Raw genomic sequence first — 24,138 nt, 5'->3', positions numbered from 1 at the left:
TCACTGATTTCTTTGGGCTCGATATGATAAAGCTTAGGGATGGTGGTTGGCTGGTTTCCTTCGACGGAGATTCAAAGGTACAACTTACCCATTCGGGTGACAAAAAACAGGGCCATTTTCCTTTGCCACTATCGCCGCATCAATAGGTAAGCTACTCCGCATCTGATACAGCAAAACGGCCTATTTTCAAGCTGTTTACGGTTTTCTCAAAGCCAAGGTGCGAAATACCAGAACAATAGGGTTTCCACCTGCGTCTTGCCATCTAACGGGGGCTCCTGAACTGATGTTATTTGTAGTACTTTGGTGGTGATGATATGGCAACCGGCCCTGTTTTTTTGGTTTATTTTTTGGTCACCCGAGTGCCACCTCTGCGTCATCCATCCCTCCACGTTTTACATTCGAAACGTCGAGTACCGCGAGTGGCACCAAAAACAACAACACCAATATGTGTCGACAGATAAGAAACTGCAGTGTCACGGAGACATGACTGGCCTCGCTCGGCATGTTTTTGTCCTGGGTACCCTCCGCAGGGGGGAGCTATGGCAGAGCACGTTGAATCGCCAAGCGGAGCGTTGCCTGCCAGAAACCCTCTCTCCCGGCGGATATATGCATGGCACTTGCAACCTGTCTTGCGAGATTGTGGGATGGCTGGTGTGGTCATGGTCGTGTGGCGTGCATGGACGTGTCGCCTAGAGCATTCGAACTTTTGTTTTAGGACCCTAAAAGGCGGCTTCGACAAGTTCACAACAAGCGAAAGGCCGGAACTCCGTGCCCGTAGCTCCGTAATTCCGAGACAGGCGAGGACGCAACCGGTGCTCCAGCCAGCCCTTTTTGGCATAGAACGCAGCCCGGGGCCCGACCGCCCCGATCCCGGATTGTATGCCTCAGCACAACATCGGGGGCCGATGGGAGGAGCCTGCGTAGTGAAGAAGCATCTGAGTCGAGTCCTCGTCCGGGGGCATCTGTCTCCCGCCTCTAGGAGCAGTCCGAGTCCGGGATCGAGCTGCGCGCCGGTGATTGAGCTTCTCGGGGTCCAGCATATGAACAATTCCCCATGCACCACTCACTGAGCTGAGTCACGGTGGGGAGGGGGTAGGAGACGGACGGGTGGCTCCTCCCGCGCGGTTATGGGTCGAGTAGGCTTACTCAGCCACTAGTCATTCGGCCCTGCTGTCACGCTGAGGAATCTCGCGCGCGGGGAGAGCCGCCACGGGAACGAGCCGTCGAGGGGCAAGGAAGCCACCACGTAGTCGTTTGGTATGTAAGCAGACAGGCGGTTCAAGCCACGGATGCCATCCGAGCCGCGCGGGATCCCTCAGGGGGGAGGAACATGTCAATAGTGTAGGTAGTTTCCCAAAAGCAACGACTGCCGCCCTAATGGTAGTTTAGAGGAAGTCAGGCTGCTTAGGGTTAGGTAGACTTAGGGTGCTTATCCCCATGTTCAAGCGGGGAAAAGCTGTATTAGGTACCTTCTCACCGCCGATGACGAGGGAGTGAGGAAGGGGCTAAAGAGGAATAATATTCTAGAATATTCGTTAGCGGTTTGGATTCTTCGCAATCCCGCGCGAGGTCGTGCCGTTTCCCGAGTTGCCAATGTCACCACCTCGTTCCGGAGAATTGCCTGGCATGTCCAGGCAGTAGCGTACCTACACTGGTCGTCGGCAAGGACGAAATAGAAATGGAATCCCCTTCAGTTGGAGTCGGATGCGAGACTGGCGAATGGGAAGCACCTGGCACCAAGCCAGCCAGAGGGGATGATGCCAACCGTGGAAGCTGGAACGCCTGCCTCCATCATCCCGCCTTTTCCGTTCAGGATGGCGTCTTTCCTTCAGAGCACGCTATCGGTTTCATTTGCTTTGCCAGCAGGTCTCGTCGGTGCGTGCGTCATTGGTAATCGCTTTCTCTGATTACCACACGAATCGCTCAGCGGCCGGCCCCCACCACACAGCCACATGTTCCCCCCTAAGACCCTCGACACGCTCCAGAGCGGGGGAAGTTCCTGTTGCTGTGCTATCGATGGTGGGGGGGGGGAAGGGGGGGCGGGTTGCAATGAGGTCTGAGACGCCCCTTTGGATGAGGGGGTAAACAAGGTGGGATGAGTGTTCCCCCACTATATAACCCATCGGCACCTCCTCTCACCAGCTATGTCCAAGCCAGTATGATTCCCATTACTCGAACAGCTATCCAAGCAACCCGTAGACTTTCTCAACTCGGCCCTATCGTTACCATCCCACGTAGACAACCTTTGTCCCGCACTTTCACCACCACCACAACCTTCAAAATGTCTGCTCTCAGCGCCAACGCCGTCCTCGAGGCCGTGAAGAACCGCCGCACCTACTACCCCTTGGCCAAGGAGACTCCCCTCTCCCGTGAGCGCATCGACGAGATCGTCAAGGAGGCCATCCGTCACGTCCCTTCGTCCTTCAACTCCCAGTCCAACCGCGTCGTCGTCCTGCACGGCGCCGAGCACGAGAAGTTCTGGGACATTGCCGTCAACGTCCTCAAGGCCATCGTCCCCGCCGAGTCTTGGGAATCCACCGGCGAGAAGCTCGCCATGTTCAAGGGCGCCGCCGGCTCCATTCTCTTCTTCGAGGACCAGGACGTCGTCAACTCCTTCCAGGAGAAGTTCGCCACCTACGCCGACTGCTTCCCCGGCTGGGCCACCCAGTCCGACGCCATGCTGCAGTTCACCCTCTGGACCGCCCTCGAGGCCGAGGGTCTCGGCGCCAACCTCCAGCACTACAACCCCCTCGTCGACCAGCAGGTCGCTGCCGAGTGGAAGATCCCCGCCAGCTGGAAGCTCAACGCCCAGCTCGTCTTCGGCGGCAAGACCGGCGAGGCCGGCCCCAAGGACTTCAAGCCCATCGAGGAGATCTTCAAGTCCTTCAGCTCTTGAGATGTCCTTTTTTGTGTAAAACAACGCGAGGTTTAGAAATTGGGGACGTGAAGGAACGGATCAGTGGAGGAACACGTTACAAAAAGCTGCATCTGCTGGAGTTTTATAAGGGTGCGGCAATCCTGCTTTGACCGTAGAAAAATCTTAGCGATCGACTTGATGAATTTACGCATTGAATGATTGATTGACATCGTCCCATTGTCGCCAAGTTGGGCAAGAGTGTGCATGCAGGCGGGACTGATCAGCCAGTCGGATGGCAGCGGCCGATCGAAACGGGCGGGCTTGAAATAAGAATCTGACACCATGCCGCTGGAACCTAAAATAGTGCTACGGAATTTCTGTGCGAGGCTCTGCTGACGCTGCATGCCGCTAAATCTTTTTACAAATGGTCTGTGTTTTTCAGTATGCTGCGCGACGCTTCTGGTCGATTACATATGTGTATATGGGACACGTGTCCTGCAGAGACAAGAGATTCTCACTCCTCCTCGACGTAGCCCAACGCCTGGCCCATCCTGACCGTCTGGCCCTTCTCAACGGCCCATCTCCATCCCTTCTTGTCCTCGGGAGTCTTGCCCTCCGTCGGTGCCTCAAAGACCAGCACAATCGTGCTGCCCAGCTGGAAACCGCCCATTTCCTCGCCTCTGCGTAGAGCATGCCCGCCAAGCACAGGACTGGCAGAAGCATAGGTGGCTTCGGAAAAGCCCGCGTACGGCTCGCCACGGTTTGCGGCCTCCTCGGCAGCCCTGTCAGCCGCAGTGTCGGTGGTCAAGCTGTTGGTGCGCAGTTCTCGATCGAAGTTGATCTTGATGGAGCCAACGTTGGTGGCTCCAACAGGTACGTAGCTGAAGAACCCATAACGCCATCGGCCGAGCAGAACGACCCGCTCGTTGAGGGTGAAGAGGCCCGGCAGAGTGCGCTGGAGGTAAGGGGAAACGCTGAAGAGCTCGCCGGCGAAGTGACGGCGGCGCTCGACGACCCAGTTTGCGGGTGAGTGGAAGCGGTGGTAATCTCCAGGTGCGAGGTAGATGACAGCGTAGTAGAGAGCGGTCTTGTTGTCTGGCGAGATGAGGTCGTACCAAGGCTTCTCGCCAAGGGCAAGATCGGCGCGGACCTCGGAGACGGCAGACGCCGACGGATGCTCGCCGGCCTCGTCCTTGAGAGAGCCCCTCCGCTGGGACATGGCCGCACCCGACAGAAGGCTAGGAACCGTGTAAGAGATGCCATTGACGCGGGCGAACTCCTCGTCCGTCTTGACGAGGTCTTCGCTCGGGGAAACGCTGCTCGAGTTCTCGGCCTCGACCTCCTGCGGCGTAGACCAGCCGCTTGCGATACTGGGCGTCGGGGTGTTCTTGCCGAGAAGGGCGTCTATGCTATACGTCATGCCCTTGACCTGCTCAATGTCTCCGCCCTGAATCTGGCCGTACTGCAGGACTCGACCGTCGGACGGGGAAAGCAAGGCGTTGGAATTCGGGTCGAGCGGACGAGCGCCGGGCTTCAGCTCACGGTAGAAGAAAGAGGCGAGGTTCGGGTAAGTATGCAGGTCGGGCTCGGCGACTTCAGACAAGCTTTTCGGCGGATTAGCATGTGGTTTTTGTGTTGAGAACCCAAAGATGGCTTACTTGACGCCGAAAATCCATGAATACAGCTTGAATCCGGGAACCCGTAGGTAGTATGGAATGGTCAATTCGTTGAAGCGACCCCATAGTCTCGAAATGGCCTTCAAGGGGAGCGTTGACATGACCTGGACCTGCCAGGGTCCATCAGGCCTGATCTTCGCACGCTTCTTGGGTGGTGGCGCGCCATCCTGAACCTCGCCCCTCTCCTCCTTCTCACGCTCGCGCGATGAGACCTTGTAGAATTGAACCAAGCCGAGGAAGCCAATTCCGACTCCAACGGGGATCTGGTACCATTGGACCTTTGAATTCTTAAGGGCGTGGCGCAGGCGGGAGGAGAAGCGCGGGCGCTGCTGCTGCTGGGAGAAGAATCTGGTCGAGGCGTAGGGCCCCGGGGTGGAGAAGAATTTGGCAGCCCTTAGCTGGCTCTGGCGAGCGTACAGCGTGGCCATGATGCTTGAGAGACCTCAGTCGAGGTGAAAGATTCGAGCCTCGAACTTTTGCTGGGTATGCAGGGACGGCAATGGCCAGGCGATGACAGATGGGTCGAGCGACCGTCTTGCGCCGAGAGCTTGCAGGTCAGCGACAGCTGTGGGATGACGCAGCACGAACCATGTGAGCGCTAGACCACTTTAGGCGCAAATGTAACGTTCTTCGTCCGGAACCACCTCGCCGGATCGAGAGACAGATATTGACATACCTACTAATACTGAGCCGAATCTGTTTTGAAAACTTGTTCCCTTTCTTGCATTATATTTGATAAACTTACTCGGCACGGTTCTCAGCCAATAGCTCAGCTCTTAATCTAGGTTGGCCCAACTTTTGGCCCGCGTGGTTGGTTCCAACGGGTTCTGCTTCTCCGTCGGAGGCGGCGGAAAGGTCAGCTCCAGCCTTGGTAGATTTCTCCAAAAGTTTGACCGAGGTGTTGCAAGCCAATCCTGCTGTGATACAAATCGGTCAACACACCTCTCATCCTCCGGGTTTTGGGCTGCTCGAAATACGAACAGGCTGTTGGTGCTACCGTTGCGTAAGTTGTCTTCGGTAATCAGGGATTACTATCGAACTGATTAACTACTTCTATCTTGAGTTCAGCAGACTCATTGTCCCTCGGGCTTTCATATATATTCAAAGAAGACATTCAAATAAATTTGCCACATATGCTTAACCCGGAACATTGCCTTGGTCATGGTCACAGCGGGCGTTGCCAAGACTGTGCTCAGCAAGCTTGACATGGCTTCTGTCTTATCTCCTAGGACAGGTCCATATACAGGCAAACCCTATACATCTAACTCCTCCACCTTCTTACTACCCTCCCGGTATTGTTTTCGACCCATGGCGGTTTCCGTGTAAGTATTACCCGAGCGTATGACTTACATTGCCGTAGGTGCTTTGCATGCTTGACGGACTCTTCCCTGGAATGAATGCGCTTGCTACCATATTTATTTCCACACTAGATTCGGTCGTGCTGATAACCTGTTTTTTTATGCACCCAAATGAATGTTCCAGCACCCTGCACCGTATCCTAAATTGGACGTTGTGTGCAGGATGGGGGACCTTGCCAAGTTGCTCATACTGATTTAACCCAAGGTGCTTGGTCTTGGCGAACAATCAGAGGGTAGGATATCTATGATAGGTACTGTCCGTCCCATCACAGAGCTTATATAATCAGCCTGACACAACCCGCCCAATCGGGACGACGTGCATGGATCGGGCCTTCCAGCTCCCCGGGGACAAGTTACGTGCCCACGTTTTTGGTGAGGCCAGGGGGTCTCGTACCTGAGCTACACTACAGTCTGCAGTCAGTCGGGGAGCAACACATGTCCTAAATTTCCACGTTACAAACGACACGGTGACATGAGCATCGTGTCCTTGCGCAACTACAACCATCTGTCTTTCGCAAACTCTCCGACGAACCTGCCGCGCTGCCCTCCGCGTGGCATGACCGATAGGCCTCACCATGGCCTCTGAAGGCTCGTCTTCGACTGCGCACCCTGCGCCAGAGGCTGCTTCTGACCACCTGTCCGTAAACCTGCAGGTGCTGTCGCCATCGACCGCAGCGAACTCTAGCCGGCCCTTGGTATTTCCTGGCCTTGCCGTCACGACGACGGTCAAGCAGCTCAAGGAAAAAATCCGCCAAGCTCTTCCGCTGAAACCGAGCGATTCTCAGCAGCGACTGATCTACCGCGGGCGTGTACTACAGCTGGATGGAGAGACTCTCCTTAGCGTCATCGGCGAGGGAGTCGTGCGTCCCCCCCCCCCCCTTCTATTAGATTCATGTCACTGATTGACTTAATCACAGATCCGCACCACCGACCAGCAGACGATTCACCTTGTGCTCCGAGATGTCGCCGAACCCCAACCCTCCACGACCCCGACACCGGCAGTCGCTAGAGGAACGAGCCCGGCGCCACCGAATGCTCATTTTCATCATGCGTTTGGTCAGCCTCACCACACACATCACCATGGCAGCCAGCCCACAGCGGCGGCCTTTACAAGACGAACTCCGCTGCACCCGGCAGCAAACAATCCCCTCCCGTTCGTGACGCCGTCCCAGATACCGTCCAACCTGACGCCGCAGCAGCTCCAGCAGATACAGGCGCAACAGCACCAGAGTATGGCAGCGTGGATGAACGGACTGCAACGCGAGGCCATGAATAGGGCCATGGTGAATCAGCAGATCAACCAGAACCAAGCCATGAGAGCCTCGATGGGCATGCATGGTGCCGGCGATACGCCCGGTGCGGCTCCAAACCCTGCCGATCCCACGCGTGGAAGGGCCAGCCCGCTCAACAACCCAGACGTACAAACGTACGTAAGGGAAGGCCTGATGCCAAATGGCCAGCCGTACCGTGTGACGGTTAATGAGCATTTCCTTGGCGGATCGTTGAACGTCCATCAACCCGGTGGTCAAAGTACCACTACGGCTTTGTCGACTTTTGATGTGCAAAACATCCTCCGAGCTGCCGATAGCACCCAGGCAACTCTGGCCTTGACAAACGCCATGCAAAGGAGTGCCTCGAGCACTTCTCTCGCCAACGGCAGCTCTTCTGTGGGCGTTACAACCCCATACTACCCGACGCTCGGTTCAAGAGCCAGCAGCAGACGGCCCACGCCTGATCCAAGCGCGCGCTCAGTGAGTGGCGGCAGCGGACACTCTACGAATGCTCAGCGACAGACGCAGTCTGGTCCCGAGGTCTATATCCTATCATCGCCTCAGGGTCCTCGAGCCATCCTGATCAACAACGCGACGGACTCCTACTATACCCCTTCTGCGATGAGGCCGGCGCACACCACCTCGGCTCTTCAGCAGACGGCGTCGGCCCTGGCTAGAATGAGAGCTCGCCCTCAGCACATGACCTGGCCGTCAGCTTTCGTGACGCCGCCGGCTCACCAAGAAGGGCCGCAGCCGGCCCAACAGGCCGAGGCTCAAGGCCTGGCCCAGCCTCAGCCGGAAGCGCAGCCATTGCTTCAGCAACAAGGGCAACCACCGGTGGCCGCCGTGCCCATCCATCCCAATAACCCAGGCATCGCTCCACTGATTGCGCAAGTGTGGCCGCACTTCTGGCTTGTCGTTAGGCTTGCCCTTTTTGTGTGGTGGTTCACTTCGCCCAATGCTAGCTGGTCGAGATGGTTCACTGTAGTAGTCATTGCCGCCAGCATCTTCATCCTGAATACGGGACTGCTCAACAACTACTTCGACCAGGCTGTGGGACCGGTCAGACGCCATATGGAGAATCTGATCCCCCTTGCTGCTCCGAATGACGCCAACGAACCTGTCCATCCTCCCAACGACCAACCGGTTGTTGGCCCTAACGGTCAACCAGATCCGACACGCGCTGCAGCCAGACTTGTGGCTCAGCAGAGACGCAACAATGCAAACTGGCTGATGGATCAGGCACGCCGGCTCGAGAGAGCAGGTCTTCTATTTCTTGCTAGCATCGCCCCAGGCGTTGCTGAACGCCACATCGCTCATCTTGAGGCTGAGGCACGCGCGGAACGTCAGAGACAGGAGGAGGCAGACGCTGCTGCCACAGCTGCCGCAGAGGCCGCGGCAAACACTGAGAACACCGAAACTCAAAACAACGACGATATGACTGAGAATGCAGGACAAAACGAAACGGGGAACGGAACCGAGGCTCAGAGCGAGCCTCATGAAGGAGGCCAGCGACCAGCAGAAGAACAGCAACCCCTGTTGGTGTAGTGGTGTTGTGGCATGGGATCCGCATGGAATGGGGTGAGGATTGTTGTACAGTACAGATTACCCCGCGGATGCTTCGAGGACGTCCCTTGGCGCATGGAGTCGGGTGTAGAGCGTTGGCATCGGAAGCACAGTATCAATGCATCTTGCTTGTAGTTCAGCATCAGCCTTTCTGCTTTTTGAACGCTTTCTCCGTACCTTACGGAAAGCCAGGCGTGAGAATTTGTTTCATTATCCCACTGGATGGCTGACGACTTGCCATGGCAGCATCGTACATTCACCCTTGACTGTCATGGCTTCCCTCTTTAACCTCTCGTAAGTTGCAACCCTTCGCTATGAAGGACCCCTAACGACAGAATCAGCCAGAACTAATTCCAACCTCTACAAATATCACACCCTTTCCCTTACTTTTCTTCATCTTCTTCCCCATCTCCTTCACCCCTCCTTTGTCTCTCCTCTCTCCCCCCTCTCGGAGAGGGATATTCTTTTCTTGAATAGCCCCCGTCTCTGCATCATCTATCACCAGATCACAAAGTTTTATTTCTTTTTTCTTCTTTTTATCCCTTTGGATGAGGGATCAATGTGTGAAGACTTGACTATTACACCTTCGGATTTTCCTAGCTCGCTCACTATATGGTCAGCTAGCAGAACAAGAGCATTGAATTATACGGAGGATTAACAGGTAGACAGGCAGGAAGACGGGGGTTTGATAAAAATAAAAATAAAAATCTTTCAGCTATCAACCTTGTCATTATTCTTGTAAATGCAAAATAACCCAGTGTAACACCACAATCCCTAGCACCATTAAGTCGTTATTAAGTCGTGGTGGGATTTGTGAGCCCCAAACCCCAGAACTTCATTTGAAGACAGCACGCCGCCTCTCCGTACGTGTCTATCAAACGCCAGACAATGTGTATGTAAAGATTAGAGCACCTCTCCGTGCGTACAATTCCGACTCAGGCAGCAGTGTCCCTTGGGTCGACGACGATGTGTCTTTTACCACAAGCGGGGCACATGTGGAGTTGCCGGGCTCCTGACCGTTGGGGGACTTCTCCTCAGAAGCCTCGTCTTCGGCCGCAGGCTTGTCTTCGGCCATCTTCTTCACCTCGTTTGAGGACCCTTAGTCGGAAGAGTTCTCCGGGGCCTGGTATCTCTTCGCATTCCACTTGTCCTAGCCCTTCCTCGAAACAGTGTTGGAGGAATCGATATCGGGATCCAAAGATTCAGCAGAAACTAGAGTGGAAGAGGGACAGGAGGAGGAGGAAGAGGGACCAGAACATTCCCCCTCGACCTTGTCCTCTACAACACCGTGGCGGTAATAGCAGTTGGGTCTCTTGCAATCATCGCCGTACCAGCAGACCTTGCTTCGCTCTCGCTTCAGCTTCTCCGGATCGACGAGGGCATCTTGCTCCACCTCTGCTAAAGGAGGGGCGGCGTATCCGTCTGTCACGGGCAGTGTAGAGTAAGCGATGAAGCGGGGCGTGGGGGGTGAGATTGACCTTGACTCTGGAGGGGTGTCCGGGAGCTGGTAGAGCTGCTGATACTGGTATTGATCGGCCTGGGGAGGATCGTTGCTAAACTGGATGTCCATGGGTATGACGTAGCTTTCCGGATAAACGGGCGCCATTGGGTTGTAGTAGTAGATCCCATGCTCCGGATAGCAATCGGCACGGACTGGGTGATGTTCGGCAGAGGGGTACCCAAACAACGATGACACCGGATGCTCGTAGGGCTGGAAATCGACCTGTCCGTAAGGGTTGATGTTGTTCAAGTGATAACCCAAGTACTGAGAGCCATATCCGTGATATCCATAGTAATCATTGTCCGAGCTCGGACCGATGACTGGCCACTGGACAAATGAATGGGCTGCGGGGATGGGGGCGTGCTGCTGATAGCCAGGCACAAAGGCGGTTGCCTCCTCGGGATACAGATGTGGAGGACGGTGCAGTGGAGGAGTGGGAGGTGCGTTCTCGACGGGGGGCGGGAGACGCGGCGCATGCTTGGGGCGATGAGGGAAATCACATTTCTCTGGGGTCTGCCAGTATACACACTTTCCCAGTCTGAAGTGACGGCAGGTACTGCGTCGTTCCTTGTTTTTCCAGTGCATGTTCGGAGCGGCGTAGAGGGTGTTGTCGTTGGAAAGCCTGATTGTGGTTCTCGCAGGGCAGTTATGTGTCAAAGATTTAGGAGGCCACTGTTGATGATGAGAAAATGTATTGTCTTTGGAGGACTGTTGCAGTTGAAACACCAGGAAAAGTCGGCCTTCTAATATGTCAAGGATGACATCGGAGATGGGTTTGGTGAATCCAGTCAAGGTTTTGTTTACAGACGGGTAGCGAGAGTTGTGGCAGTGAATGGATTACGGAGATAGGATTGAAACTGACTGTATCGTCGTGTGGACTAGAGGCAACTCCAGTATCCATTTCAACAGTCGCCCTTCCTATATTCTTGACGCATCCTTGGACACTTTTTGTGACTTGTTTGATGCTGTGAAGCTGGTTTCCTTGCCGGCAAGCGGAGGTTTCGTGACGCCGTGATTCATGAGTAATAGAAGCATGTTTGGATTTTCATCGTGGGTGACTCAGAGGCAGAGGAGAAAACATAACAGGCTGGTAGACCTCGCTACCCATCTACGACTTATCTTCAACTGACGCTAAACCACACATTGCCAGGATGAGTGATGGCTGTTCTGGGTGCTGTTGAAGAACATGATGCGCGGCGGTGAATCAATCCTGCACCTAATCAACGACGGACTGTTGATCGTGGCCCACACACTCATCTCGCCCTCACGTGGCGCCGGCTGAGCGGGCCTGGAATGAGACCCGGGTTCCGGAGTGGAGCAGCATGCGTCCGGCCGATCTCCCGCATCGGAGCAAAGTGGAGCAGGCAGGGCCCTGATATACCTAGATAGGCGGCGGGGACAAGGTTGGCGTGCTGAGTCGCATCGCAGATGGGCGCTACCGTCCGTTGCCTCCCCGTCCGATTCGCGACTGTGCGGCAGGGCGCCGTCGGGCGCCGTCGACGGACTGACACTTTGACAGCGCCCGTAGCTGATTAGTCGACGGATTTGGCCACGAGGACTGACGGGCCGCTCGCGGTCTTCTTTTTCTTCCCCTCTGGCTACCTAGGTAGGCTGGAGGAACGGACCCTCTTGGACCCGAACACGGACATAGACACGGCGAGGGGGTTTGGGAATGTAGCACTTTGACGACGGGATCTGAAAAGACGAAAAATTACGGAGACGACCTGGTCATTCGGCGCGTGGGAGATGTTTCCAGGCGTCGAGAGGAACGACAGACAGAGAGAGAGCTGAGTCAATTACCGATAGCATCAAACGTCCCTCTCAGAAAGTGTGGATTTCGGGGCATGATGCTGGCTATTATTTGATAACAGGGGGGGAGGGGATTGTCTCAATGGACGGCCGCGGCCGACAGAACTGAACCCCCTTCCGAGGAATTATTTTCGAGCTGCAGTGTTCCGGACGCAAACAAAGAATGGCATTATTGGTTGCGGCAGACGACACAATACATAGTAGGATGTCGAGGATGAACAAGGGATTACGGCTGAGCACGGTCGTCGAGGAAAGGGGGGGCGTTGGACAAAGAATCGAGCCAGAGCATGAAACCCCAGGAGGGATTGAAACCAGTGGGCTGCGCCAGGGTTGCCAGCCACCCTACCATTCCAGAGCAGGCAGTGGGGCGTGTGTGTCCTTGGCCCGGCATGGCTTAGGCTTAACCGTCCAGGCGGGTGTTGTTCATGCGTGGGCTTTCTTTCTTTCTTACACCGTTGTCCCCGTTCCCGTTGGACCTCGTGTGAGCTGTCTCCGTGGGTGGGTACGGTATGTTTTGGGGGTTGCCTGCTAGCAGAAGATGGCTTTGGCACGGGGAGGAGAAAAGGGGGCTTGCGACGGACCCGGAATGGCAAATGGTTGCTTAAAAAACTAAAAGTCATGCGATGGTTGACCCGGGCTGGACAATTGGCCCGCACGCTGCGAGCGAGGAAACAGAGAAAGAGAGAGAGAGGGAGAGAGGAAGGAAGAGGGAGAGGGAGAGGGGGGGCCGATCTCAAGAGACTGCTCTCTCCGTCCAGTCTTCATCCAGTCTCCGTCTCTCGCCGGCGGCTCGAATGCATCCGGCGGTCGAACAGCAGCATGTTCACCGGGCCCTTTCGGCGTGGTGCGGGCGGGGGTACCTTTCGTCTGTCCTAATGGGATTCCTAGATACGGACGGAAATACAGCACAGTACACTACACTAGACTAGACTACCTAAGACTACAACTACACTACAAGTACGTAGCGCACCGAGAGGGAGGGTGCGAATGACGCCTCGGGGTCCGGCAAACAGGAAAAGACTGGCGTTAGAAGTGGCAGAATGGAGCTGGAACTGGAGCTGATGACCCATCAATCAGCGTCATCCAGGCCTGGGAACAGGGCAGGAGGAAGAAGGGAAGGGCCGGCAGTACGCAACATTCCCCGCCACCTGTTAGGACGGGGCACCGAAAACAGCCAGGAAGCTCTAACGTGTCCAACCCAGTTCACATGTATCGGAACCCCTGGCCTTCCGGGTACCCTTGGACGCCGTGCCGCGCCCGTCCGTCTCGTTCGTCAGTGTGGACATTGGACAGTGGACAGTGGACAGACAGTGTAGTGTGCCCAGTGCCACCGTCACAACGTTGACGTTGCAAGTGACCTGCCGCGATGCTGATGCTGATGCAGGTGCAGATGCAGATGCAAAATGCAGATCCAGGAACCTGACGGCAACGCTATAGACGACGACGACGACGACGACGACCTTCTGCCACCCTCCGTTTTCCTCCTTATCCCTCTTTTGCATTCTCCAGTCTGTGGCACCTTCTCCCCACCATCACCCCCCCCTATGTACCTAACACCACCTAACCTGCACAACCAACCTTACCAAGCGCTAGCTAGACATATCAACTGACCTACGTCCTGTACAGTTGCCCGAGTCCCTGCTTGACTTTCTTTTTGCTTCTCAGTTTTCTCTCTCTCTCTCTCTCTCTCTCTCTCTCTCTCTCTCTCTCTCTCTCTCTCTCTCTCTCTCTCTCTATTTTATTTTCGACTCTGCCCGTCCATCCAATCCATGATCCTGTCTTGAACCTTGGCTCCCTCCTCAATCTCTAAACTACGTACGTCCCCCGCCCGACGAACAACGAACCCAGTACATGCAATCACCTATCCAACGACCGGCTTACTTGTGCCGCTAGTCCTTACTCATATTTATTTTTTTTGCTTTGTTTTTTTCTTTCCATACCGTATTCTTTTGTTGCTCCCTCGTATCCTCTTCCCCGCTTCCCCTTCGTCTCAATACTCTACGACGCCCTGCATTGCACTGCACCAATACCAGATCCCTCACCCCGGTCCATTGAACCCCCTTGAGGCACACCTACCTACCTACCTACCTACCCTGGTACCCATCGCTCCCTGCCTAGGCAGGCAAGATAGCGCCCGTAGCGACATCCAAGAGCACACTCACTGCAAGCACCAGGCCGGCCAGTCCGCCCACGCCCCATCCACCTGCGACTTGGGTCGGTCGGAGAACTGTGGCAACGAAACCTCTCGCACTGCTCCCCCCCAGCTTGCCTATACTTTCGCCCACCGTCGTCGCGGCACCTGCCATACTGTAACCGCCCGCCCCAATCGACCGACCACAGACGGGAAGGATCCAAGGCCTCGACGACGACGACAACCCTCTCGTCTCACCTCATCCTGATCTGATCCAATCCACTGCAAACCCCATCGACGACCGCCCTCTTGCCTTCTGCTTCAATTCACCCACCCTAGCGACTCGACTTTCGCCTTTGCATAGTCTGTCTGTCTGTCTGTCTGTCATTCGACGACGACTTTCCTTTTGACGCCCTTTTCGTCTTTCACAGCGGCTATCGTTCTGCCCTTCTCTTCGCCTGCTTTCACCACTGTCGATTCGCCCGCGAATGCTGCTTTCGCGGCGGTGACGCCAGCCGTCCCTCCCCTCGTTCGACCGATCCCACCTTACTAACCTCCATCCTCCCCGCCTCCCACCGACCGATCGACTGACCGGATTGAATCGACAAACGTCGCTGCCTGCCCGTCATGGCACCGACAACCCCCTCATCGGCGCTGAATGGAGTCGTCATCGGATTGTTGTCGTCTTTTGGCTCCGCCGTGCTTATCGCCCTCATTTTCCTCGTCATCTACTTCTTCAGGTACACGGCCAGCGGCCGTATCTTCCTCGATCGCATCGGACGACCCGGCGAGTACGACGATGAGCAGGCCTTCGCCAAGGAGGAGGCCGAGGCCCTCGAGTCCATGGATGACATGCAGAGGACCGAGTACCTCAGGGCAAAAGGTAGGCCTACACTTCGATTTCGATGCCGCCATATTCACAGGCCACTGACCCGAGTGCAGCATTCATCCAAGCGAATCCGCCCGAGTCCCTCCAGACCGACATCTCTCTGTCGCAATACCTTGCCATCCAAGAAAAGGGTGTCTCTGCGTGGGAGTTCGAGCCGGAATTGGAAATCGCCAACTGCTTCGTCGAAGGCCGCACCGAGATTGAGTTCTTCGACTCCGAATGCACCGTCATGAGCAACCTGCCCGTGCCCAAGCAGAACGAGGTCTACTACTGGGAGGCAAAGATATACGATAAGCCCGAAAATACCTTGATCAGTATCGGCATGGCCACGAAGCCCTACCCCTTGTTCAGGCTGCCTGGTATGTCATTCCCGCCTCCGACACAACCGCGCGACGCTAACCGTCTAGGCTTCCACAAACATTCCGCAGCGTATCTGTCAGCGGGCCAGCGGCGTTGCAACCAGCCCTTCGCGGCGACGCCCTACGGCCCTCAGTATGTCCAGGGCGACGTAATCGGTGTCGGTTACCGTCCCCGAACCGGCACCATCTTCTTCACCCGGAACGGCAAGAAACTGGAAGATGTCATCCACGGGGTCAAGTCCCAAAACTTCTTCCCCGCCGTCGGGGCCAACGGTCCCTGCATTGTGCACGTCAACTTTGGCCAGGCCGGCTTCGTCTTCATCGAGGCCAACGTCAAGAAGTGGGGACTTGCCCCGATGACGGGCAGCCTCGCGCCGCCGCCGCCCTACGGCTCCGAGCAGGGAGACATCCTGCTGGAGGCCGGTCGCAAGGACGGGTACACGGGTGGCGGGCACCAGCGAGCGCCCTCGCAGACCCAGCCCTACTCGCAAGCTAGCCTAGGACCTCAGCATGGGCGGACAAGAAGCGGAAACTTCAGAGTACTACCACCGAGGAGCCCCGGTCCCGTAAGAAGCCCGACTGACATCTCTCTGACACACTTCGTGCCCGACGACGAGGGCGGCGAGCCAAGCAGCAGCAGCAATCGCGGGCACGAGGGGCAAAGCGTCGTAGGGCTCGGGCTTCAAGACGCTTTGAACCCGCCACCTGAATATACGAGCCCCGACAACTCAGAGGCCGGCAGTCGCCGGAACAGCACGGACAGCGAGAACACGCCGTTGATACGGGTTCTCAACCGCAGTCGGGGCGCTTCTACGACCGGCGGTGGCGGATCTTCGCACCCTCCGATACCCAGCTATACCGATGCGGTGCGAGCCGGCGCGGGGCGGGAGGGGAACAGCACTCCACGGCCTAACCGACACGCCAACCGGTCGAGGTCGCAGAGCGCACAATGATATTTGAACTGAAACTGCTGGGCAGGACGACATGATACCATGGCGGAAGCCAGCCGGTGGGTCCGCAATCGGGAGGGGCAAGGAGTTGGGGATGATGAAGCGGTCAAAGCCGCCATAATGTGGTGTTTAGGGCCAGCGCACGCGGAAACCCCGAAACCTGGCGATCTAGGAGTTTGGCTTTTTTTTTTTTTTTTTTTCAAATTTGTTTTTTTGGAATAGATGGGATGCTGGCCTGTCTTCGTCGAAAGGAAATCCGGGGAAAGGAAAGAGCTTTTTGTTTTAACCAGGTTGGTCCGGCCGCGAGCTTCATGATACCTTTGGACCTGACCGCGAATCATCGAATTGACGCATCTACTCTCTTCTGTTGTTCGGATTGGTGTGCGTGTGTGGTCTTTTCCCCTACTCTCACGCCATTGCTGTTCCGCTCCGAATATACGAAAGAGGTCGCAAAAAAAAAAAAAAAAAAGAGCAAGAGTCACGGGGGATGGGATGTTTGCCCGCCCCAGAGCGCAAACTATACATGTACACAGACATATGCATCAATCATACCGGTGTTTAGGAGTCCACATATGTCGACACGACATTTGAACTTCGCGTAGCGTGGGTCATGTCAACCAGACGGTTCCCAACTACCCAGGACGATTTCCCCAACCCGTCATGCTAGAGTTATAGCAAGGTCTCACATTGTCGCGGCATGACAGAGCATAAGGTTACTTACGCACGTCGTGCATGAGTAATAAGCCAGGGTCATGAAACACAAAATAAAATAAACAGGACACGGTAGTAATCCGGCTCTCAGAAGGATAGCTGCGAGAGCTTTGACTTGTATTTTCGAGGTCTTGCACTTCTATCATTAGAAGGCAAAACCTCCTTCATAGCCCCCCTTACTACAACATGAAGTAAGTCCTTATTGAAACGATAACCCCCCTACCGTTTTCACCGTTTCGAATCCATCACCGCACAACGAATAATGCTCAGATATCCGTACCCTACCACTTGAGGCCCCTGCCTTCCTAATTCTTTGTCTTTCCAAAAAGGAGTGCATGTTCTCCAGTTCAGCGGAATGGTTCTTTTCGGGCATCTACAAGCCCAAGATCTCTTGGCTCAAATAGTCGATCTTCCTCCGACAGGTTGGCGATACATAGTAAACGCGCGGGGAGGAACTCCGACTGCTTGGCCAATTGCTCATGCCTGGCACGCAACTCAGCGGCGGATACCCGACCAAAGGTGGAGGAACGGGCGATGGCGCGCGCTTTCCCGAGAACGCTGACCTCCGGCTGAAGCAGCCCCCCCCGCAGGCGTCGTGTCCAGCGGGTGGTCCAGGGCTCCCATCTCCACAGCGGGACGGCTGGAGAACGCACTGGGCCCCCCCGGGCGCAATCCCACGCGCGCATTGATCACACGAGGAACGATGCTCCGGGACGTAGGCGGCGGTAGGTGACGGTAGGTGACGGGCAATGCCCTCTACCCTTCCTGCGGAGAACGAGGTCACGCCTCGCCTGAGAGCAGGACAAGACGGCCAAAGCCGCGTGGTTGCGGAACGACGCCCCAACGCCGAGGCGGTCAAGGGAGGCGCCCCGGGCTGCGGAGACAAGATCGCCAGTAAGATGAGGGTCAGACGGGAAGGCACCGAGATCAAGCCGAGTAACGAACTCAATATCACACAACACATTGGAGAGACCCGGGGAGAGGCGGAAACGGCCCGGCACTGGTCAACGCAGCTGCCATTAAGACCAAAGAAGTAAAATCTCCACCGCCAACCTGTTGAACTATGCGTCGACATTGGGTTTCAAGGGACTCGTCATCCAAAGGGCCCCTGGAGAAGCTGTCCGTACCAACGCATCACGCGGAAAACGTCGTAATCAGCGCAGTCCCAGATAAAAACCCAGTCGAGGTAGAGCTCTATCTCGGTGCGCCGGTTCTCAAGGAGGTCGGCGTGACGGAAGCTTTAGAGCTACGCAAGGTAGCGGTTTCAGAGTTTGTCATCGCCGTATGTACTGAGGTAAACAGCAAAGCCCCATTCGTAGACGCCGGTACCGATCATGTTGGAGCAAGTGTGTTTGCAGACGTCTTGACGGCGGAGCTCTCCGACCGTCCGCGAGTCAAAGCTGTCCGGTTCCATGGCGTATAGGTAGGCGTAGGTGTGGAGCTGTCGGAATAACGGATCGTGTGTAAAGAGAGAATGAACATGGAAGACTGGTGCGTAGTTTAAACTGAGACTGGAGAGGAATACTGGAACAGGGCCCGTGAAGGGCCAGAAAGAGGTCCGCCTGTATTCCCACCGGTTGGGATTTTACCTGATTTTGTCCATGCCTTCCACTAGGAAAAGTCCCCCTTATTAGCTTACTGGTTGCTGGTTGGAGAGCGTACAGGACCCCGAGTTTTCAAATGGGTATGGTCATGGCCGCATGCGACAGTTGATCTTGAGGATGTGAATGGCTGGCTATGAGGCTGAAGCTTATGTCACGGACCCGAAGGGGGTTTGTAGAGTCTTCCTTCAACAAGCGGGGCGAAGGTGGGGGACGGCATCGATTTGATATATGCCCTGCAGAAAGGTTTCCTTCAGCCCGAAATCGAACAAGACGATGTTGTGGTGGTGAGAAAGGGGATAGACCTCGGCCGAGACGACTGCCTAGATTCAGCACGCTTTCTCCTCAGACCCATGTATAATAAGCAAGAACTGTCCACTCGACCTTAGGAACAACCTCCTTCTATCTTGGCTAAGAGACTCTATCTCTAGTACCCCGACAAACGTTCTTTTAGTTTCGGTTTTGCTTGAGTCTAGGCGTGGCTGACGGCTGGCACCGCCGTGTTCTCCTGCATCCTCCCTCGAAAGGAGTGTGGCTATACCGAGTCCTATACTTCTCTGGGCCCGTGTCTGAGGATTATGGAAGCATTCGTAGTTCTCTGGGCTGCAGTCTTTCGTCCCTACTGGTGTTTCGGCAGTCCAATGCGGGTTTTTTGCGCGACAAAGCCCCGGCACAGGGTCACGGAGAGGTATCTGACGGTTGACGCGCAGAACACGCATATACAGTCCACAACGATCAAGCACACGTATCATGGCTTTTGGCCTCCTATGGCTGGTCTCTTCTCGAGTAAAGCCAGGGCGGACCGGTTCTTGAGGATGGTCGTCTCTACTGTCGAGGAGTGTTTCGCGCACGGTACCTATCTTCATCCCCTACGGGTGCCTTCTTAGGCATGTTCTGGGGACGCCCCCGAGGAGCCACCATACTCAAGGCCAGGGTATTAGAACGCCATGACGGGTCAGATGACCAGAACGGTGTCAACCAGCAAGTTCCGGGAGTTCAGAGACTGGGAGGTGGGAGTGTACAAAAGGAACTGGGCCGTAGTTGATCACCCGCAAGTAGTCTTCATTATGTGGCAAAGCTTTCGCTTTTGTCACCCGCGAGAGTCCATATCACTGCCGCCAGCAGACTTCATTCGAGCCGGCCTTGCTTATACGGTTGGAAGGCGAGGTGAGGCGACACTTGAAAGACATATAAAGAACTCGCTCACGACGGGTTCCCCGCCTCACTATGCCCGAGGGCCGACATCGTTACCACTTTGCTTCCTCTCTCGTTGTATACTATCATTGGCAGTTTTGTAGTGTCTGGTAACCCCGGTTCGTAGCCGTCCTTAGGAGGGTCATGAGGTGCTGGTCCCTCCGTCAACATGCGGCGCTTCGGTCGATGCCTGCTTCAGCGAACCCGTCGGCGTGACAGTGCGGAACAAAGAAAGACGATCCAGTACATGGTACTAGAGATGGCCATGTTTCTCGAGAACCGTTTGGATGAACCAGCGTTTGTCGGTTGCTTCTGGACCTACCTCTATGCGTATGGAGGGCTCAGACGGAAAAGCACGATGGTTCCTAAATGCTCGCTCACCAACCAGGCATGGTGCGGTTTGCAGGTCAGCAAGCGCAAACATACGTCTGCATCTTGGCCGGGCTTGAGCTTCTCACCATGGAGTTGCACAACACCGTCTCGCCGTCCCCACTCGCCGCATCCCACGAGGCAAGGGCATTACCTGCGGCCGGTCTGTAAGCGCGCATGGTGTTATCTCCGCAGTACTTCAACAGGGAAAATGGATAGATTGGGTCACTCACCACGGCAGCATTCATCACGAAATTACTGTCCTCCGTCTCGCGGGCCTCTAGAGGGTCTCCAAGCCATCCGAGGCCACACACAGTCCGCAAGTCTTGTAACTCAATGTGGACTTTCGCGAGTTGGAGGAAGTTGACTTCTGGGTCTCTTTCTTCTTGTTTTGTATATAATACGACGGACGGATAGACAGATAGGTAAATGTACTGCAACCCAATGAAAGGGGTGCACAAAGACGTCAGTCAGTATATTGAATATAAACAACTTGACTCGAAGGAATATAAGAGCTAACTAATTAATGATTATCAAAAACATATTAACAGCATTTCCACCAAGCCCAACTAGGCTAGCAACAAATCATGCCACTTCTCTAATTGCTTGCCACCTCGAGTAAAACAGTAGAATGCAATCAAAACCACCTAAGGAGACAGAGATCGCCAGATGATACCAAAACAAAAATCAAATGTGCTCAGTATTATGTGGAATTTAACCACCGAATCCTCCCCGAGGTGGGCTCGAACCACCAACCTCCAGATTAACAGTCTGACGCGCTAGCCAATTGTGCCATCGGGGATGAGCTTGAAGCGAGCCGCTTGGGGACGCTGTGTTGAGTAACTGCCTGGTTTAGCGTCCCTTGTAGTCTAAGATTCTCGACACAACCCACAAATCGCGGCGGCGAGCGTCCAGACGCCGTGCTGCAACAAACCCAACGTTGTACGTATAGACGCAGCTCACAATTTCATCGACAGCCCTTTGATCCGCAAAGCCCAGTCCAGCCCAGCTCCAATCCCGCTCGGCGAAAAAGTTACGTGCCCGCGGCTCGGTGCATTCCGCATGTCTCATCTGAATCGTGTCAAACGCTGTCAGTCACTGGCACCCGTCTCCCGCGGGCCAGATGACGGGGCGCTTACTACGCGAACCGAATCCTTTGAGGCGTTCTGAAGCTCACCCTCCCGGAGAGTTCATCATGGATCCCAGGCGGCCCAGATAGCACACCGCCAGCCTAGCCCGCCCGTCCGATGTCTTTATTTAGTATGGAATCTAGGCAGAATCCCGGCCCCTCAGCAGGTAACAATAACTGTACGTGGCCGGTCCTTGTACCCCCTGTTCACGGGTAAATCCTATCTGAACATTCTGCCGCCGGCTCCGTCGCCGGCGCCACCGCGGGGTTCCAGTTGTCCGGGTTGCAAAATTCACAGCAGAGTTTTGCGTGGATTCAGACATTCCTCACCCACCCCCCCTTGGAGGCTCGCAAATTAGGCAGGCCCCTGTCTCCGGGTCCAGGACCTCAACGAACGCAGCCCTCTCGAGTGCCGAAGTTCCAGCGCAGCTGGGATCGCGACTCGTGAATAAGCTGGTGTCTGCTCGGCCCCCTTTGGTCCGATAGTTCAAACCCTCAAAACAAGAAAGGGGCTGTGCCGCCTCACGGCACCTCCCCTCTGGCTCGAGGATGCCGAACATGCTGGGTTCACCGCCGCCGCTATCCTTCAACTCGGCCGGGGTGCGCCGGTGTCGAGACCCGACCAACGTTCAAAATGTGGCCAGCAACCCCCCTACTCCTTTTCATTTTTTTTTGACGTTACCCGGGGAGCGGGTATTCCCCGTCTCTTAGCTGATCCATACTCTCGGATGCTCATTAGCGGCATACACTTGACACATCCAAACAAGCCGTCATGGGTCAGAGGCTCTTGAGAAGGCAAAAATCCGGACGGACTGCCCTGGCTCGTAGACAAAGTGTAAACATGCCTCCGCAGCCGCTCGCGAGAGTCATTGTTCTCTTTCAATTTGGTGCCCAAGTTCTAGAACGGCCCGGCGACGAGAGAAAGGCGAGAGAGACGTAAACAGACTTTGCTGGGATCCAATAATGTGACAGACGGACTCGCACTTTGCCCAACCCTTATGACGAGTGTCAATGAAACCGGCGAGTACGGTTGACAGGAGGCGGGCCTTAGTAACGTTCCACATCGGTGTGACGCCGTACCCCCATTGACGTTGGCTCTGGCCTCCAAGAGGAGAGACCAGTGGTTGGCGTATGCGTGTGCGATGTAGCCTCCGATGGACCGACCAAACCATCCCGATTCTCCCCGTCTCTCCCATACAACGACCGGAATAGAGTATATTTTGAGTTAAAGCCTCGCGTGAGACCACCGCCTGCAAGGTTGCCGTCAGCCCGTGTTATTTCCTTAAGGCGTACGTCCCACGCCAAGGTGGCGAACACGCATTGTGAAGAAGCTTCATCTGGATTCAGCCAAGCCCTATCCCTCATAGAGCTCCTACAGAACAGGCCTGTCGAATACACAGCGGAAACTTCCATGCTACTGTAGATTCTCACCGGGTTGCTCGTATGTCTGTCCCGCACTAGTTAGTTTACGACCTGGAGAACGTCCGGAGAGGGCCGTGGTGACAATCAACTGGACCCTGCTAACGGGCGTTCAACTACACTAAGCTTCGGAGGGAGTCGTGAGGAATTCCCGGGCTAGAGCACAGGGCTTTTTAACGACCCGGACACTGGGAGTCTGTATCGAGTGCCCTCAGAGGGACCGCGTTTTCCAATGAAGAACGACTTCAGCCGACCGTCGAAGGAGTTCCGCACTAATACCGTCCACGTGATATAATGTTTATCGGACCAATGGCAGCATTCTTACGAATCTGCCGGCAAAACTATCTTGGAAGACGAGGGACAACGATCCAGGGTGCTCATCACTGGGGCACATCACCAAGGCACACACGGCTTTCTCGCCTCTCTAGGGAAGTGACCCTTACTCTATCCCAGACTCGGGACTGCAACCCAAGGGTTGAGGTAGCACCCGCGACTCACCTTGAGCTCTATGAGCGACCGTGAAGCTGGAAGGCACGCAACGCAGTTATGGCGAGCGATGATCCCGCCGGATTTGGAGCATGCAGAAGTACAGCCATGGACTCTTAGCGCACATCGGCACACCGCCAAAGTGGTGAACCAAGCAAGGGGTGCTCGTCTTGCGCTCAGCAGCTCCGGGCGCGCTGAAGAACCCAGGCAGAATAAAACCGGTCAGGCCATTTGCTGAGGCTGACGCCGCAAGGTAGAGGCTGTACAACGTTGCACGACGATCTATAGTCTTGGGCGCAGGGAGCCGTCGCGAGATCGGTTTAAGCGCCCGGCTGGGACGCAGAAGCTGAAAGGGGTGGCTGCTCAGGGGGGGAGGGGTAAAGGGAGAGTTCTCGTTGAGGGTTGAGGGGATATGGGCAGATGGCGGATCTGACTATGACGAGTCAAGGGACGATTTGCGTTCTGCTAAGAGACCGGGACAGGGAAAGCAAAGACAATGCAATCACAGAGAGTCTATTGTGCCGAGCATAATATCGGTAAGTGAAGGATATTGTGGTAGTACAGGGCGAGTCAAGAAAAAGGCCCCGAGTCGATCAGGTCAGATCATGTCTTGGAGAGCCACGAGAAAGCGAAGCTCTCGAGGTTAGGGCTAGGGAAACAAACAAGGCCACGACAGCTTTGCTGCCAAGAGGTGGTCAAGCCATTTCGGTCGTGGTTCGTTCAACGGAAACAAGAGTCGGCTGCCGTTAGCATGGAGCGCTTGTCATGTCGTGAAGTGTCAAAACCCTGGTGTCGGGTGAGTATTGACCAATTATCTGCGAATGGTTGATGGATGCCGCTCTTGGCCTGTTGGTCGCGATAT

The 24,138-nt window shown here is 55.4% G+C and overlaps 6 protein-coding genes and 1 non-coding gene across 7 annotated transcripts; 3 read left to right on the top strand and 4 right to left on the bottom strand.

Moving 5' to 3' along the window:
* Nucleotides 1-2,281: 2,281 nt before the first annotated feature.
* LY79DRAFT_668917 (nitroreductase) lies at nt 2,282-2,896 on the top strand (the record flags this gene model as incomplete). The annotated part of the gene is made up of 1 exon (XM_060563581.1): nt 2,282-2,896. One exon carries the CDS (start codon nt 2,282-2,284, stop codon nt 2,894-2,896), a length of 615 nt encoding a protein of 204 aa, XP_060415239.1.
* Nucleotides 2,897-3,371: 475 nt separating this feature from the next.
* LY79DRAFT_578916 (phosphatidylserine decarboxylase) lies at nt 3,372-5,946 on the bottom strand (the record flags this gene model as incomplete). Its single annotated transcript, XM_060559984.1, has 4 exons — nt 3,372-4,461; nt 4,516-4,965; nt 5,279-5,412; nt 5,884-5,946. 4 exons carry the CDS (start codon nt 5,944-5,946, stop codon nt 3,372-3,374), a joined length of 1,737 nt encoding a protein of 578 aa, XP_060415238.1.
* Nucleotides 5,947-6,212: 266 nt separating this feature from the next.
* Nucleotides 6,213-8,892, top strand: LY79DRAFT_550505 (ubiquitin family protein). The gene is made up of 2 exons (XM_060557574.1): nt 6,213-6,751; nt 6,809-8,892. The coding sequence occupies exons 1-2, from the start codon at nt 6,467-6,469 to the stop codon at nt 8,708-8,710; spliced, it is 2,187 nt and encodes a 728-aa protein (XP_060415237.1). The 5' UTR covers nt 6,213-6,466; the 3' UTR covers nt 8,711-8,892.
* Nucleotides 8,893-9,878: 986 nt separating this feature from the next.
* Nucleotides 9,879-10,814, bottom strand: LY79DRAFT_578914 (uncharacterized protein; the record flags this gene model as incomplete). The annotated part of the gene is made up of 1 exon (XM_060559983.1): nt 9,879-10,814. One exon carries the CDS (start codon nt 10,812-10,814, stop codon nt 9,879-9,881), a length of 936 nt encoding a protein of 311 aa, XP_060415236.1.
* Nucleotides 10,815-11,473: 659 nt separating this feature from the next.
* Nucleotides 11,474-12,711, bottom strand: LY79DRAFT_550503 (uncharacterized protein). The gene has a single exon (XM_060557573.1). It carries the CDS (start codon nt 12,656-12,658, stop codon nt 12,164-12,166), a length of 495 nt encoding a protein of 164 aa, XP_060415235.1. The 5' UTR covers nt 12,659-12,711; the 3' UTR covers nt 11,474-12,163.
* A 2,085-nt stretch (nt 12,712-14,796) lies between these two features.
* Nucleotides 14,797-16,370, top strand: LY79DRAFT_513384 (ssh-4; the record flags this gene model as incomplete). Its single annotated transcript, XM_060554483.1, has 3 exons — nt 14,797-15,052; nt 15,112-15,417; nt 15,466-16,370. The coding sequence occupies 3 exons, from the start codon at nt 14,797-14,799 to the stop codon at nt 16,368-16,370; spliced, it is 1,467 nt and encodes a 488-aa protein (XP_060415234.1).
* A 4,600-nt stretch (nt 16,371-20,970) lies between these two features.
* On the bottom strand, nt 20,971-21,044 carry LY79DRAFT_t99. The gene has a single exon. It is a non-coding gene; the product is annotated as a tRNA-Asn (tRNA).
* Nucleotides 21,045-24,138: the final 3,094 nt, after the last annotated feature.

The sequence above is a fragment of the Colletotrichum navitas genome, assembly GCF_030913465.1.
Source record: "Colletotrichum navitas strain CBS 125086 chromosome Unknown LY79scaffold_22, whole genome shotgun sequence".
NCBI classification, from domain to species: Eukaryota; Fungi; Ascomycota; class Sordariomycetes; order Glomerellales; family Glomerellaceae; genus Colletotrichum; species Colletotrichum navitas.
The sequence above is the reverse complement of the archived record's forward strand: the minus strand, read 5'-3'. Positions and strand labels throughout refer to the sequence as shown.